The 16,581-nt window shown below is 32.0% G+C and overlaps 1 protein-coding gene across 1 annotated transcript; it reads right to left on the bottom strand.

The window, feature by feature from the left end:
* Window positions 1-12,317: 12,317 nt before the first annotated feature.
* On the bottom strand, window positions 12,318-13,853 carry LOC114302387 (uncharacterized). Its single transcript, XM_082897122.1, has 3 exons — window positions 13,296-13,853; window positions 13,056-13,203; window positions 12,318-12,790 (listed from the first exon to the last, which is right to left on the bottom strand). Exons 1-3 carry the CDS (start codon window positions 13,851-13,853, stop codon window positions 12,318-12,320), a joined length of 1,179 nt encoding a protein of 392 aa, XP_082753248.1.
* Between the last annotated feature and the right edge of the window lie 2,728 nt (window positions 13,854-16,581).

Genomic DNA, 16,581 nt, shown 5'->3' with positions numbered 1-16,581 from the left:
GACAAGTAGACAAGCTGACTAGTTACATTTTTAGTAATAAAAATTTTAAAATAAAATTACTTATTTAAAAAGAAAATATTTTAGTTTTTAAAAATGTCATTGTTATTCTTTTAGTGACCAAACTAGACATTTAGTTCCAAAAAAAAAAAAAAATAGACATTTAGTGATGAATTACTCTTCTTTTTTTTTATCGAATTACATCGATACTCCTTATATTTTATTTGTGTCATTTTAATCCTTATAATTTCAATTGGTTTAATTTTGATCCTTAATTTTAAATTTTACACCAATTTGGTCCAATTGATTACATCATTAGGGTTTTTTATAGAAATGTTTTACAACATTGATTGAGATTAAGTCACTAAATTGATCAAGTTTATAATTTTGCTCTTACAAGTATGACACATGCCATAAAAAATGCTAACAATTGGATCAATTTGAGACAAAATAAAAGATTTATTGTCAAAATCGATTCAATTAAAATTACAGGAACCAAAATGACACAAGAGTCAATGTATAGGTGATAAATCTTTTAGACATTTATTTTTTATTTTTACCAAATTAATTTTTATTATGTGTTTATATGATGATCATGTAATGGGTGGTTGCTAGGCCTTTAATGTGTAATCGATATATTTAATATATGAAATGTTTTTAGTTTTGGATTTTTTCGATTTAATGGATTGGTTTAATAATGATATTAAAATTGTCGTCATATTTAATTTTTGAAAAAACAGAAACTAATTTAATGAAAATAAAAACAATCACCTATTACATGATCATCATCCAAATACATAATAAAAATAAATTTGATAAAAATAAATAAATAAATAAATGTCTAAAAGATTTATCTGATATTCCTCTAAGCTTTTGAATGCAGCATTCTTGGTATAAGCTCCTTTTGATAAAGAATTGGCTTTAAAATGGATTGTTTTTTTTTTTAGATGGAAAAAATGGATTGTTATTTGACTCAAAGATAAAACTGTGTTGGCTTTTTTATTTGGTAAATGTAACTCCTAAAGCAAAATTTTAATTGTGATAATGAATTAGACATTCATTTTATGAAAAATTGTGAATGGATTTTTTGGTCTCATTTTATTTTATTTTTTTCTTATTTTTCCCAGCAAATTCAAGTTCCAAATATGTGCTTTATGTTAATAGTGAGGAAACATCCAGGCCCTTTCCTATAAGATTTTGTTAAATAACTATGTTTGGATATTTTCTTTCTTGGATAGCATTGGGTATGGCTTCTGTCCCGCTGTTGGGCCTGTGGGGGCCCATCACGGGTCCCGTTTTGATAATCTGAACCGTTCAATGTGTAGAACTCGTCGAGTACTATATGGCTGTAAAAAATCACGTTGATTAGATATCGATAGCTATGTGATCAAATCAGTTTCGTATTAAAAAAATTAGACGGTGAAGAAATTAACGGTTGACAAAAAACTAATTTGATCATATAGCTATCGATATTCGATCAACGTGATTTTACAAACATATAGTACGCGACGAGTTCTACACATTGAATGGTTCAGATTATCAAAACGGGACCTGTAGTGGGTCTCACAGGCCCAACAACACAGTCTAGTCCGATCCCGGACTGGAGGGAAGCCATACCCACATTTAATACATAGCATTGTTTGGGTTACGCACAGCACAATGATTCTAATTTATAAATTTTAAATTCTAAATATTTGACATTGTTTAAAAAATAAATAACAACTATATATTTTTAAAAATAAATTATTTATTGTTTTAAAAACAATACAATAAAACAAAAAAATAAATATGTTACGATTATCAAATCAATAGATTTTTTTAATAAATATGCATAAATTTTTTTACAAAATAAACGATCTAATAATAAAATTATAAATCCGTGTATTCTCTTAGATTTAAATTTAAACTTGAAAGTCTATACCCGATGAGTGCTTTACAGTCAACAATGTAACTGAAGAATGGAATTCAATCCGTAGATACGACTTTCAATTCTCGAGTCAGAAACTGGAAAACATCCATTGCATTAAGCATGCTCTCGTCCCATCGCCCAACGCCGAGAATTATTCATTGAATAATGTTAGAGGTCCTAAAAGTTTTACTAAAATTTTTATCAAAAGTCTTACATGGGTCTATCAAAAGTCTCACATGGGTGTAGGACCCACACCAAGTGAGTCTCATGTGAATCTCATACTCATGTGAGACATTTGGTAAAACTTTTAAAATTTCTAACATTTTTTATGGACGTTAACGTTAGTGGGCCATGGCAAGTCAACAACCAACAATTAACTGAATTCATTTCAAACAGCAACCTCACATAAACGGATGGACGTTAAAGTTAGATTTGATTGAAAAATTTGAGAATGAATTTAAATAAAACTAAATAAAATATATTTACATTTTACTTAGTTTTATATTTTTTTTTTTCCAAATCTCTTCTCAAATCTCTCAATCAAACACAGTGTAAATGTCTTAAACTTCTCCATCTTTTTGATGAATGAACGCCAAAATTTAAAATTCAAAATTTAAACTTTTAAATCTAACTAAACAAAATTTGAAGAAAATGATACTAATATAAAACCCAAATAATAAAAAGACTTGTTTAAAGATCATTCTATTTGGTTTGGGATAAATAAATTCTCTCTGCTCCCTCAGCTTCTACAGGTTCAAATTTGGCTAAAAGTCAAAAACTAGTTTTTAACCTATTTTAGGTCATATCACTTTTTAATTTTTTATACATTTTTTAATAAAATATAAAAATAAAATAAAAAAACTAACTTTTAATAAACTTTCCAAAACAATCCATAATCAGCCATGAGCACCGCGGTCAGAAGCCAACTTCTGCGTCTATTAATTCGTGCAAGCAGCACACGTAGAGAAAGATACAGGCTGAGTTGGGACGGCACTCTAATGCTGTGTTTGGTTGAGAAATTTATAAAGGGAAAGGGAAAAGGAAAATGTGTGTATGAAATTAAGTAAAATGTAAATATATTTTGTTTGCATTTCACGTATCATTTTTTATTTTTATTTTTATTTCCAAATCTCTTCTCAAATCCTCTAACTAAACACTGTATAAATGGTGGTCAAAATTCATGAACTAAATGTTTGATGAAGGGCCTACCAACTTACCAAGTATGCTCAGATTGATTTGTTGTAGCATGTGCGAGGGTTTTGGAGACACAGACTAAGGCCCATTTTGGCAAGGGGGAAAAAATTATGGCAAGGGGGAAAAAATTATCGCCTCTTTTTCCATTTTTTTTTTTTTAATCTTTAGTATTTTTTTAAAAAAATTATGTCAAAAAATTTTATTTTCCCAGTCTGTTTTGTTGAAATGAAGCTAAAAAGTATATTTTTTTGTGAAAAATTTCAGAAAAAAATTATTTTAAATATGAAAATAAGTCAAAACAAATTATTTATTTTAACTTATTTTTGTCTTTTCTGGATTTTTTAAAAAAAAATTATAATTTTTTGATACGTCTTGTCAAGTTGAAACTAAAAATTTGTTTGGTTTGAGTTTCAAATCATAATTTCATCCTTATATTTAAATGCTATGTTTGATTTAAGTTTTCAAAAATTGATTCCAAGACCTCATTTGAATACACATTCCAATGTATGTTTGGCAGAGTATAATTTTTTTAATTTTGAATTTGCGGATCGGGTCTACTCGATCTTCCACTCGGACATCCCTCCAGACATCCTGCTGGTTGACCAGAACATAGTTTTTTTTTTTTTTTGCAATTGCAACATGTTATTTGAAAACAAAAAATTTATATTTGTTTTTGATACTTTTTAAATATAGAAATTATTTTTTAAAACCGTTTTTAAACAAAACAATTAAAAAAATTTCCAACCAAATTTACAATCAAAATAATTTTAAAGCACTAGTTGAATATTTTTTTTAACAAAATAATAATATATATATATATATATATATTTTAATATTTCCAATATAAAAATATGTAGGAATTTTTAAAGTTTTTTAAATAAAAAATTATTTTTTTCAATAATTATTTTTTTGAATTAAATTTTAAAAAGAGTTTGGCTATAAGTTTTGAATAGAATTTTTAATCGAGTTCTGAGTTGTATGTTTTGTTATGAGTTATAACTATTTGAATTAAGTTTTAAAAATCTTTTCAAAACTCATAACTAAACAACTTTTCTCGTTTCAAAACTCATTTCAAAAATTCAAAATTCAATTCAAAACTCTTTTCAAAACTCATAACCAAACAAATTTTCCCTTTTCAAATCATGTTTCAATAACTCACAAACTCAAAATATAACTCCCTTCTCAAATCATGATTCTAAAACTAAATTAAATGCTATCGAAAGCTTTTTGAATTTTTTTTTTAAAAATTCACTAAACACAACGTAAAGACGAAAATAAGAGAAATGTTATGTATCCCAAAGATTTTACCAAATCTCTCACATGAGGTGGGACTCACACAAATCCACATGTGTGTGGGTCCCACACCCATGTGAGAGATTTAGTAGAATATTTGGTAAAATATTTAGGATCCCTAGCATAACTCTGAAATAAACCAAAAGAAAAAAAGGCCAAATATGTAATTCCCAAAACACCCCTAACCGTATTTGACTTCAAAATTGTTTTTCACCCCTCCAAATGTACTGCAAAGTTGTGTGACTAAAAAAGTAAATATTTTTGGCACACATTTTTTTTGTTTTTAAAAGTGCATTTATTAACAACATTTTCAAAATACATGATCAGTTTTTCTTTTTTTTTTTTTTATTTTTCGAGACGACTCTTAATATTTTTTATAAAAAAATTTTCATTTAGAGAGACAAAAAAAAAAAAAAAAAAAAAAAAAGTCTCTGATACTCTTATATGTTGTAGTAATACACCATTTTTGAGTGCTTACAATTTCAAAAATACCTTAAATGACAATTTCATTTACAAGTTGTCACTTTTATTTTCACAACATCGTATGGTCAAAATTTTTATTTAAAAATATCAATGTATAATTCAGATTCATTCTATGTATAAATCTTATAATATATCAATTGAATTTCAACCATACTTCATCATTCTAAGTAAAATTCTTTACAATAATTAACTTTTTACTTCAATAATGAGTGCTTTCACAAAAAATTACCTACACAAAAGATCTTCAGCAGCAACAACAACAACAATAGCATATAGCAAAAAGCAAAAAGTAGCTTTTTTTATTCTTCTACTATAATCAAATCACTATAAAAAATACAAATCAAAAAGCATTCTTCTGTCTTGTCCATATTCTATAACTCCAGTAGTACACATGATGTACCCAACCCAACAACAAATAAACAATTGGAAAAAATATTACAATTTGGTTTGCACCAGTCTTATTTTTGTCTGACTTATTTTTAGTCTCTAATGTAAAGATATTGTGATATTGTCAATGAGTTCTGATCGGTTAATAATATTTAAAATATATTTCACCAAAGGGAACCATGAGTTGTGGGTTGGCAAGACGAGGCTTACCATGACCTTGCAAAACTTTTTTGGCTTATGGTACTTGCTTTGATGCTAGGTGTTGGAATGTAGGTGAAGGGATTTGGTCCGAAAGGAGGAACTGGACTCCTCTTCATGGAGCGTAGTAAATTATTTTCTTTTTTTATCCGCTCTTTAACTTCAGGAGGAGGCATAGCATGACCTACAAAAGTTTCCTGGCTAATGGTACTAGCTTTGATGTTAGGTGGAGGGATGTAGGTGGGGGGATATGGTCCCTTAGAAGGGACCGGACTCCTTTTCATAGAGAGTAGCAAATTATTTTCTTTTTTTATCCATTTTTCTGTTTCAGGAGGAGGCATAACATGACCTGCAAAGTTTTTCTGGCTAATGGTACTAGCTTTGATGCTAGGTGGTGGGATGTAGGTAGGGGGATTTGGCCTTGGAGAAGGGACTAGACTCCTCTTCATGGAGCGTAGGAAACTATTTTCTTTTTTTATCTGGTCTTCTGCTTCAGGAGGAGGCATAACATGGCATGCAAAGCTTTTCTGGTTGATGGTACTAGCTTTGATGATAGGTGGTGGGATGTAGGTAGGGGGATTTGGTCCCGTAGAAGGGACCAGACTCCTCTTCATAGAGTGTAGGAAACTATTTTCTTTTTTTATCCGACCTTCTGCTTCAGGAGGAGACATAACATGACCTGCAAAGCTTTTCTGGTTGATTGTACTAGCTTTGATGATAGGTGGTGGGCTGTAGGTAGGGGATTTGGTCCCGTAGAAGGGACCAGACCCCTCTTCATAGAGTTTAGGAAACTATTTTCTTTTTTTATCCGACCTTCTGCTTCAGGAGGAGACATAACAGGACCTGCAAAGCTTTTCTGGTTGATTGTACTAGCTTTGATGCTAGGTGGTGGGCTGTAGGTAGGGGGATTTGGTCCCTTAGAAGGGACCAGACCCCTCTTCATAGAGCGTAGAAAACTATTTTCTTTTTTTATCTGAACTTCTGCTTTAGGAGGAGGCATAACATGACTTGCAAAACTTTTCTGGTTGATGGTACTAGCTTTGATGCTAGGTGTTGGGATGTACGTGGGGGGATTGGGTCCCCAAGGGGGGATAGGAACCCTCAGAGAAGGTAATAGAAGATTTTCTTCTTTTTCATTTAAGACTCTACTAGCTTCATGAGGTTTGATCATGCTTAGAAGAAAAACCAATGCAAGAATGGCTAATAAGACAATGTTTAGCGGTCTCACCATCTTTTTGTTTTAGGCAAGCAATGAGTTGGTACAACCATATGCAGCATAGGCGGGATATTTATATGCAACATTATGCCATCAAGTGGTACATATGACTTGAAGATTTTTCATGTTTTAGATTTGATGTTAGAGATTTTGACTGTTGACTTGTAGAAAGTTGGGTTAGAAATTGAATGGGTCCTAAATGAAGTAACTAAGTCTTTATTTTCATCCCAAAGCTTTCATTTTTACCAACCTTCACCAACACGGCGATAGCAAGCTAAACGGACATGTGAAAAAATAAAATAAAAGTAATTTCACTTGTTATATCTCTATGCCTCTTACCCATTGATTGTACTTTTTCTTTATTAACTAATATTAACATTAAAAGAATGTTTGGGAAGTGGAGAAATTATTCAATGCTCTAAGAGGAGTGATTATTTTTTTTATTATTATTTTTTTTGTAACGAAAAAATGTATAAAAAAGTAGAGAGTGGTGTGATTGAATGTTTTGACTTTTTAATTATTTTAGCCAAAAAAATCAATACCCCAAACGGGCCTAATTGTCTTGCTAATCACTATCCTTTATGCATTGGATAAATAACAAATTATGTCAAAAAAATTAAAATTTTAATGCACATTTTATATATTTCTTACATTAAAACTGTTACAGGATAAATTCTTACAAAAGATCATACCATATGCACTTTATTATAATATAACCACAACTTTTGGCAGCAAAGATTAAATGACTTTTCTCACCAAAATAATTGTAACATTTATCACCACAAATGATTTGTTGCATTTAAACCACTTCATTCATAACATAATCACAATTATTCATAATCTTTACTTTAGAAATGTGCACTATGAATTCGCCCAATTGTAACTTTTACCGCAAAGTACCATAGTCAACACCACAAAATGGCGTCACATTTCTTATGGTGTGCCCTTTTTCGGAATGTACACCATAATTGTTTTCATTTTACATATTTCAATAAATCTTTTTATGTATACTAATATTAATTCGCTACAACATGTAATATAGTTTAGAAGACTAAACTTTCTTGTTTGCAAAGAGAAAATTTTGTTTGCAAAAAACATTTGGAACTAATTTATGTTGTTAAAAAGGTCGTCTTTAAAAAACCATCCCAAAATTTCAAAAAGAAGGACTTTTAAAGACAAAATTTTGAAAATATTACTACAAATACATTTTTAGGGACAAAACAATTTGGTACCAAAAAAAATTTACTTTTTGAGACCAAAAAAAAAAATAGACCCAAAACTGTAGTAATTTAACACTAAATATTCAATTTCAGCTCCATAATTGTTTTCATTTGACTAAACATTCTTTTTCTATTCTATTTAAATATTTCTATGTTATTATTTCTTTCATTTTCTTTTTTCTTTTTTTTTTTGTAACAGCCATATTTTTTTAAACTAACACTTTTCAATAGTTCGCCTTTCGATCATATATTTTTACACCGACACGTTTTCAATGTATGTTTTTTTAATGGTCATATCTTTCTAATATAAATAATATCACTTCGTCTCTATTTTTTGTTGAATGAATTTTTTTGGTAAAACAGCTAAGAGGGGAAATTGATGTGTTTAATGGAGATGCTATTAGCTTGTTGAATGTTTGAATTTTCTTTTTTAGCCTTTGAATTTTCTATAGATTTGATCGTATTATGCATGTTAAGTTATTACGAGATAGTCTTAAAAAAAGAAAGGAATTCAATTTCCGCGGATACGACTCTCAAACGTCTTGGAAAAGAAAGGAATTCGCCAAGCAGATGATTCAATCCAACAAACAAGCCCTGTTGCATCACCCAAGTGAACCCAACCCGTTTTGGCCCAATTTTAGTTTAATGCATAAATTTTGAGTGGTGCTAGTAGCACTCCATGAATTATTTTAGATCTCTCATTTCTTTGGACTCTCATTTATGAATTTTAAAATTTTTAAAATTTCTTTTTCCCTCCAAATAATATCAAAATTATTCTTATAAAAATATTTCACCCATTGAATGTATACCCACCATATCCCAAAAAAACTCTCTTTCAAAAAATCCTAACAAAACCTACGAAGAAGAATAAGAAGAAGAAGAAGAAGTGTGATTAAATTGTAAACACTTCTCGAAAATGTTATAGCCTCTTTAACATAAAAAAATAAAAAAATTAGAGAAGTGTTTACAATTTAAATATTTTGTGTAAATTTAAACTCAGTATGGTATGGGTTACAGCCAAAAGCACAATAAGGCCAAGTTTGGCTATTACAAAATAATCCATCTTTTTATTTTTTTAATTTTTTTTCATCACATCACCTCTCTACTTTTCTGCACATCTTTTCGTAAAAAGACAAAAAGTACACTTATTCAGGTCATTCCAAACAACCCCTAAATCTAATTTATAAATTTTAAATTCTTGACACTTTTTTAATCCGTAGCATTGTTTGGATTGAAATAGGAATCTGATTTACAAATTTCAGAATTCTAAACATGTTTTTGAGTGCATAGCATTGTTGCATTTTTTTTGGCACTCGGGGTTAGAAATTCACTTTAAAAATTATTAGAACAATAGACCTTAGCTTAATTTATTTTTTTAGAACCAAAATGAAATTATCTATCTAAAAAGATACCTATCTATCTAAAAACTTACATATCTGTCCATCCGTTCAACTATAACCTACCTATCCAAAATGTCACATATCTTGTCACCTATTTGTACAACTATATGTCCAAATGTCACCTATTTGTACACCCGTCACCTATCTATTCGATATCTGTCCAATGTCACCTATTTATTCACCTTACTGTCACCAGCCTACCGGCAACTTTCCGGTGACTTTTCGGGCCAATTATCTGACGGCTTTTCTAACAATTTTCATTATCATAAAAAAAGATTAAACATTAGATCAAAATAACACATGGCCCATAAATATAAACTTTTCACCATTAACTCCTTTTCTTTCACTCGATATGTGAGACTGTGAATAATGGCATATATCTGGAATTTTACCATGTGTCTTGCGGAAGCTAGGGTTCAGAGGGTTTTTTGTTGCTAAAAAAAATTACTTTACCAAGTTTTGTACACGACTCACTTTGTTTTCCCTGGCGGTATTGGATTTGGATACGTAGGAGTGCGTTTAGTGTCATTTTTTTTTTTAAATGACGTTTAGTGTTAGTAGAACATTGTTGGTTTTGTTCATTTTTGAATATTAATAAAATGGAGATTAGAAAAAATAATTTCAAAATGATGACAGTACAAGTCTTTGTTACATAAATTTATGCATAAATCACTTGTACTTTTATCATTGTGAAATTATTTTATCTACACATCATTTTTTTAAAATTCTCCCATTTTCTTTTTTGAGCCTTTGAATTTTTAAACCTTTGAAAGTTTATTATGACTTTATATATTGTGTCTAAAGCGGTTTAAAATTACAAAAGAAGACAGAGTGTAATTGAAGAATGGAATTCAATTCCGTGGATACCACTCCCATTTCTCAAGTTAGAGAGACTCTCATCAAAGCCATGCAACCTCAACAAACTTCCCCCCAAATTGCCCCGTCCCTTCAACCAAGCCAACCCAACCAGAAAGAGCAATGTTAGAAACTCATACTTTTAAATCTACACTTTTAAACTCAAAAATTCACATACACTGATGTGATAAGGGAGCTGGACTCTGTCATTAAATGTATAACAAATTAAAAATTGACACATATAATACCATATCATTGTAAGTTTCAAACATTTTCTGATATGATATTTTGTTCTAATTTATGTACTCCCCAAATTTTGGGTTAAAAATGGGGTAGGCTAAAGTAGGGAGTGGGGAGGGGTGTGAGCAAGTTCGAATTGGGTGGTTTAGGAAAAATATAATCTCAACTAAATTGCTTTTGTGGGTAGACAATTTCTTAACCCACCATCAACACATACAACATCATGAATCGGCGAGTTAGTTTGAGTATTTTTGTGATTTTGAACGGATGAGTTAGGCAAGTTGACGAGTTGTAAATTTTAACATATTATATGAACTCATTTTAAAATCATATAGCTTATAATATAAATATAAAGGTACAAAATAAAAGTAAAATAGTTCACCAAAAAAATAAAATAAAAGTAAAATAAAATATGTTTGATGATATACATGTGTTTAGGAAACTTTGACAGTGGTCTAATATCTAAACATGTGATGACAGTAAAAAAAAAAATGAAAAGATCTATTCATGGTTAAAGTGTTTGATTTATAAAATATATGAATTATCGTGTTGGGTGGGTTTTTCCAAGGAGTTAAAGATTTTAAACCGTATGTAGCTCAACTCATACAAATTAGTTTGTAACCTGCCAACACTCTCAAACTATGGGTGGTGGCACGGGTCAGCATGGGTTGGGCGACAGCTTGTGATCTAAAAATATATATTATTTTATTTATTAAAAGTATGATATTTAGGGCTTGTTTGGGGTGTCATAAATAAGTGTACTTTTTGACTTTTTAGACTAAAAATTTGAGAGAAAAAAGATAGTTGTTTGGAATAAATTTTTGACTTTTTATAAAAAATTGTGTAATATAATATTAGTTAACATGGTAAAATGACTGTTTTACCCTTCGTAACTTACACACAATCTCTTGCGTACGTGTCACCGTTGCGCAGCGTAACTTTACGTCTGTGGTGACAATCACTTGCAACATATAATTTTTAAATATTTTTCTTCATTTCCATGGACACTGTGCAACGGTCCAAGGCACTTACATTTTTTCTTTTTTCATAATTTTTGTTTCTGTTGCAGCCAAATTTTTTTTTGTTTTTCTTTTCCCTAACATTTTTGTTTTTATTATTTTTCATTTTAAAAGAATGTATTTTTTTAATTCTTTTCCTTTTATCATTATTATTTGTTTTGTTTCTTTCCTTTTTTATTCAAATTTTTTTTTCCATTCTTTTCCACTTAACATAATTTTTTTTTTCTTCCCGTTGTAGTCGGTACTTGTCCTTTTAATATTATTAATTTTTTTGTTTTCATAATTTTATTCAATTTCTTTTTTCCACTCTTTTCGTTATAATTTTTGTTTTCTTTCTTTTCCTTTGTTGTGAATATTTCTTTTTCATTCTTTTCGGTTTTTTTTCTTCTCCTTTTCACATTTATATTTTATTTTTTATTCTTTTCCTTTTAATATTATTAATTTGGGTTTATTATTTTCATTTTTTTGTCATTTTTTTGTATTCTTTTCTTTTTACGTGTAAATTTTTGTTGAATGTTTTCATTTTTTATTCATTACTTTTTTTCTTTTCCTTTCAAATTTTTTTTTAAAATTCTTTTCTTTTCGCTTTTATTGTTTTCGTTTTAACAAATTTGGTTTCATTCTGTTTTTTATTGCTTTTTTTGTAATTTTTTTTTCTTTTCCTTTTTTATTATGCCCAGTGTTGTTCTAGGTTGTTCAACCAAGTTTTTTTATTTTATTCTTTTCATTTCGTTTTCAATAGTATTTTTTAGACATATGTAGCATAAAATTGAATACAAAACTTTATCAACTTCCTGCTGTGAAGTATTACAAATTTAGAAATATAAAACACATTAACAAACCATGATAATAATCTTGCGACGGATCTGAGTTACACACATTACAAATTTAACCAACATTAATGTTTCAATTATTCGTGTTCAGTTGCTGGGCTAGTTGGTACGTAATGTTCGCTCGTACAACTGTCATTGCGGGGTCAAAGTCCCCTTCCTCAATCACATCCGCAACCCGTGCGTATTCATCGTGGTCGGGCATTTCGGGAGCCACGTATTCGGTGCTATTTGCAATAGGAACTGTGACCTCATCAATTTCACTGTTTCGGCGTATGAAGTTATGTAACGCCATCGACGCACACACGAAGATCACTTGATTAGCGAAACTCAACTTCTGAATATTCCGCAATGCCCTCCACCTCGACTTCCACGCACCGAATGTCCGCTCAATACAACTACGCAATGACGAATGTGCCTTATTGAATAGTTCGAACTCATTTTGTGGTCTTCGATTTCGATGAGCATTTTGGTGATACCTATATCCCTTGTATGAGGCTAGGTACCCTGTCTTGTTACTGTAGCCGCTATCCACCAAGTAGTATTTTCCTACAACGAACATTTTTTTACAAACAAGTTCTTTGAGAAAAATAATTTTGCGTCATTTTTTTTTTCAGAGGATATTATCTATTTTTGGTAAGTTCTCAATTACGATAGCAAGTACGAATGTGTAATTTGTCTTATATTATTTTCAGATTATACTACTTTGTTCCGTAAGATATACTTTTACCAGGTGCGGGGTGCGGGAAGCGATGTTTAGGTTCGGTTGTCACGTAGTGCAGCACCCTACTGTCGTGCATGCTCCCGTCCCAACCGGCTGACACAAACGTGAAGCACAAATCGAAGTCACATACGGCCAGTATGTTCTGTGTTGGGACACCTTTCCGGCCGTAATACGAAGTGGCGTACTCTTCCGAGACACGAGCCATCACGTGCGTGCTGTCTAGTGCACCGATGCAGTCCTACACAACGCACCATTACGCAGAATATATAAATACTAATTCATGGTATATGTCGCCACTGTGATATTTAAAATTATGTGAAACAGTCTCACCTTAAATGGCCGGTATCGCCGTTGCGATTGTAATTGTGGGTGGCCCCCCTGTTGCACTTGCTCAGGCGTAAGACTCCTACTATGAACCGCTGTGAACGGTATCATAACATTCAAAACCTCATGGAAATGCCATGACAATGTCTCCTTCGAGTGTTGGAACCGTTCTTGCAAATCTTTCATCTTCATTCCCTGCAATGCACAAATGAAAATGGCTACCTTCTCTTCTAGCGGAACGCCATGCTCCCGCTGTGGTAGTGTCAATCCGAAACTATGAAGAGTGTCGCATAACATCAAGAACACTGGTTTGGACATGCTGACAGCATCTTCAAACCGGCCTTGGTGACCGTTAAACAACTCATACATCCATAAACGTCCTGTAAGTATGGATGTATTTCGAGGCACTCTGTGATAATGGTTGTAGTAATATGTAGCTGCACTGTTATACGCCTCTAGGAAGTTGTGATCAGTTCTGACCATCATTTCCCGTGCAATTTCATCGATAGCTTCCCGGGCTGCATTACTGGGCACAGTGTAACTAGGACCTGCGTCGTCTGCCATTCTGGAAATCTATAACGCAGCATATACAGAGCCAAACTGGTTTACCAAAATCTGACTTCGCAAGTACGAGGCTGCCTACCAAGAAAATTGTTACGCCTTTGGACAATGAAACAAGCAGATTGGAGCGAGGGTAAGAAAGCAGACAACCACACTGATTTGTGGTGTTCTCTAAAGAAATGAATGATGAGATGAGCAAAAATTGTGGTGAGACCTTTAAAGCTAACATGTCAACTGATTTGTGGTCTTATATAAACAAATCAAAGACGAGCATGCGCAAAGATTGGGATAGGACCTTTGAAACCAAAATTTCAACAAAGCAACACAAACGGATTCTCTTCTTTGAAACCACAAAATTGAGCATGCGTAAGAAAGGATTCTCTTCTTTGAAAAGAATATTGTGGTGGGACCGTTGAAACCAAAATTTCAACAAAGCAACACAAACGGATCCTCTTCTTTGAAACCACAAAATTGAGCATGCATAAGAAAGGATTCTCTTCTTTCAAATAATCATGTGGTGGGACCGGTGAGTTGAAAACTTTCAACAACTTCACGTGGTGTCCATGCAAATTGGGCAACACACAAATTATTGGGGGCTTCAACAATAATTTGTTCTCTTCTTTTTGGTAATAGATACCAAATTATTGGTGTATATGAAACTGTGTGCTGGGCCGACAAAACATGTAAGAAAAACAAAAACCAATCCTCACGTGTCATTTTTTCGTCACCTTAAAAAAAAAGGAGTATTGATTATAATATAAATAAATAGATAAAAACAAAACAACGGTTCGAATATCGTCCTTATATTTTTAACAACAAAAATTAGAAATTAGTGATAAATTATTACCATTTTTTGACCATATTTTTTGTCTCAAAAAATAAAAAAAATTTAGACCAAATTATTTTCTCCCAAAAAATGTATTTATTAATAACCTTTTAAAAATTGTCCCTAAATGTCTTGTTTTTATTTTTCGGGACGACCCTAAAAATTATAAATTTAATTATTAATATGTATAAAACTTTTCGTTATTTTAATTTAATTTTTTTAAAAAATAACCTAGTGTGGAATCAACTAATTTCGTGCACTTTACAACTTTAATTTTTTAAAAAAATAACCTGGTGTCCCTAAACAACTAATTTTTAAAAATTTTGTTATTAATTTAACAAATTATAGATGGATGAGATTGACAAAGTGGTCCGAACCACCAAAAATGAACTCATCCAAAAGGGTCTATAGATAATGTATTTGTCATCACCATCACTTAAGTGACCAAAAATGAACTCATCCAAAATGGTCTATAGATAATGTATTTATGTTTCATGAAAAAGAAATGATAATAAACCTATTTGGCAGCAACAACCATATACTACAACATCAACATCAGTACACAAATATTATCAACTGATAATGTCCGAAAAATTCAACCAACAATGCCATCATTTTGGAAAGGAAGGAGATGTGCCCAACTGTTTGTTTCAAGGGGGAGAAAAACAAAAGGCAACACACAAACATTACGTAGGAAACATTACATCAATATTCACTAGCAGCCACCACCCAAACATTAATAAAGAAGCAACACACAAACATTAATAAGGAAACACAAATTATTTGCTCGGAAATCTCAGAACCAGCCACCACCCATTCTGGGATTTGCTACTGATGGGCCACCAATGCATTGCTCACGGGACTTCTTTTTTCGCAACCAAGCAATGACAGCCGCGTCTGTAGGAATCGACATCATTATGGCTTGATTTGCAGGGTTGTCAAGTACCGATTGAGCAAAAGGAACTAGCGGGTCTTGCGGATCCAGCCCTTCCAGCGAATACAACCGTGTCATACACTTCTCAATTAGCTGCTATGCCGAATCTGCGTAATCATGTGAGACGCGGATTTGTCGTTGTTGTAATTTCACGGAGAATGCAAGGTTTTCCATACTACTCGCCAACAGAGAAGCTCCCTCACTCTGCCCTCTTTTCCGCTGTGGGTGTGTTGGGCCTGGCGATTTGCGTTTGTTCATGCCACTAGTTGGTGTGTCGTCAGCGTTAATGCCCGACGACGCAGCATGCACGGGTGCCGGCATGCCATCCTCTTGCGCAATAGTGTGCTGCACAGTGTGTTCATGCTGCGCGGCAGGCTGGAAAGGGGGCAGCCCGCTGCTATCCTCGCAGTCTTCGTCAGGCACCTGCGAAGTACCGTCATCGGGTGCCACAGGTTCGAACACTGCACCTGGTGTCCATGCATATTTTCCGGTTGCTGTAGCGCCTTCGTACACCCTTCGCATGAGGTCCATGTGCTCCAACGGTTTTGTTTTGAACTTGATTGCATTCTTGTCAACCTAGGAAAAACAACCAAAAACCCATCGGCAGAACTTCATGTCAGATAGTGAAACAGAGAATAATGGGGAGCAAACACAGGCAGCAAAGAAATAGGCTTATGTATCCATGTAAATAACGTACATAATAACGGTTATTTGTAGATTATTTATTAAAATAAAAAATAGATTGATTCGGTATTCACATAATGTCAATATGTTTGTGTTAAAGAAATAGATAATGTAGCCCATAACCAACCTATTTGGATGATCTATATTGTTCATTTTATGGACTTATATTTGTAGATTATTTATTAAAATAAAAAATAAATTGAACTAGACAGTCACATGATTTCATTATGTTTGTCTTAAAGAAACAAATAATATATTTTCCAAAGCATACGTTTTATTGGGTGAAA

The sequence above is a fragment of the Camellia sinensis genome, chromosome 12 (assembly GCF_055761805.1).
Source record: "Camellia sinensis isolate YWXY chromosome 12, ASM5576180v1, whole genome shotgun sequence".
Taxonomy (NCBI): Eukaryota; Viridiplantae; Streptophyta; class Magnoliopsida; order Ericales; family Theaceae; genus Camellia; species Camellia sinensis.
The sequence above is the reverse complement of the archived record's forward strand: the minus strand, read 5'-3'. Positions and strand labels throughout refer to the sequence as shown.

What these genes read in the sequence shown, in the direction of transcription:
- LOC114302387 (XM_082897122.1), bottom strand. Translation starts at nt 13,853, where the DNA reads ATGGCAGACGACGCAGGTCCTAGTTACACTGTGCCCAGTAATGCAGCC. An exon ending in GGCGATACCGGCCATTTAAG is followed by an intron (nt 13,204 to 13,295) that starts GTGAGACTGTTT and finishes TGCGTTGTGTAG; the next exon opens with GACTGCATCGGTGCACTAGA. An exon ending in CTTCACGTTTGTGTCAGCCG is followed by an intron (nt 12,791 to 13,055) that starts GTTGGGACGGGA and finishes TGTTCGTTGTAG; the next exon opens with GAAAATACTACTTGGTGGAT.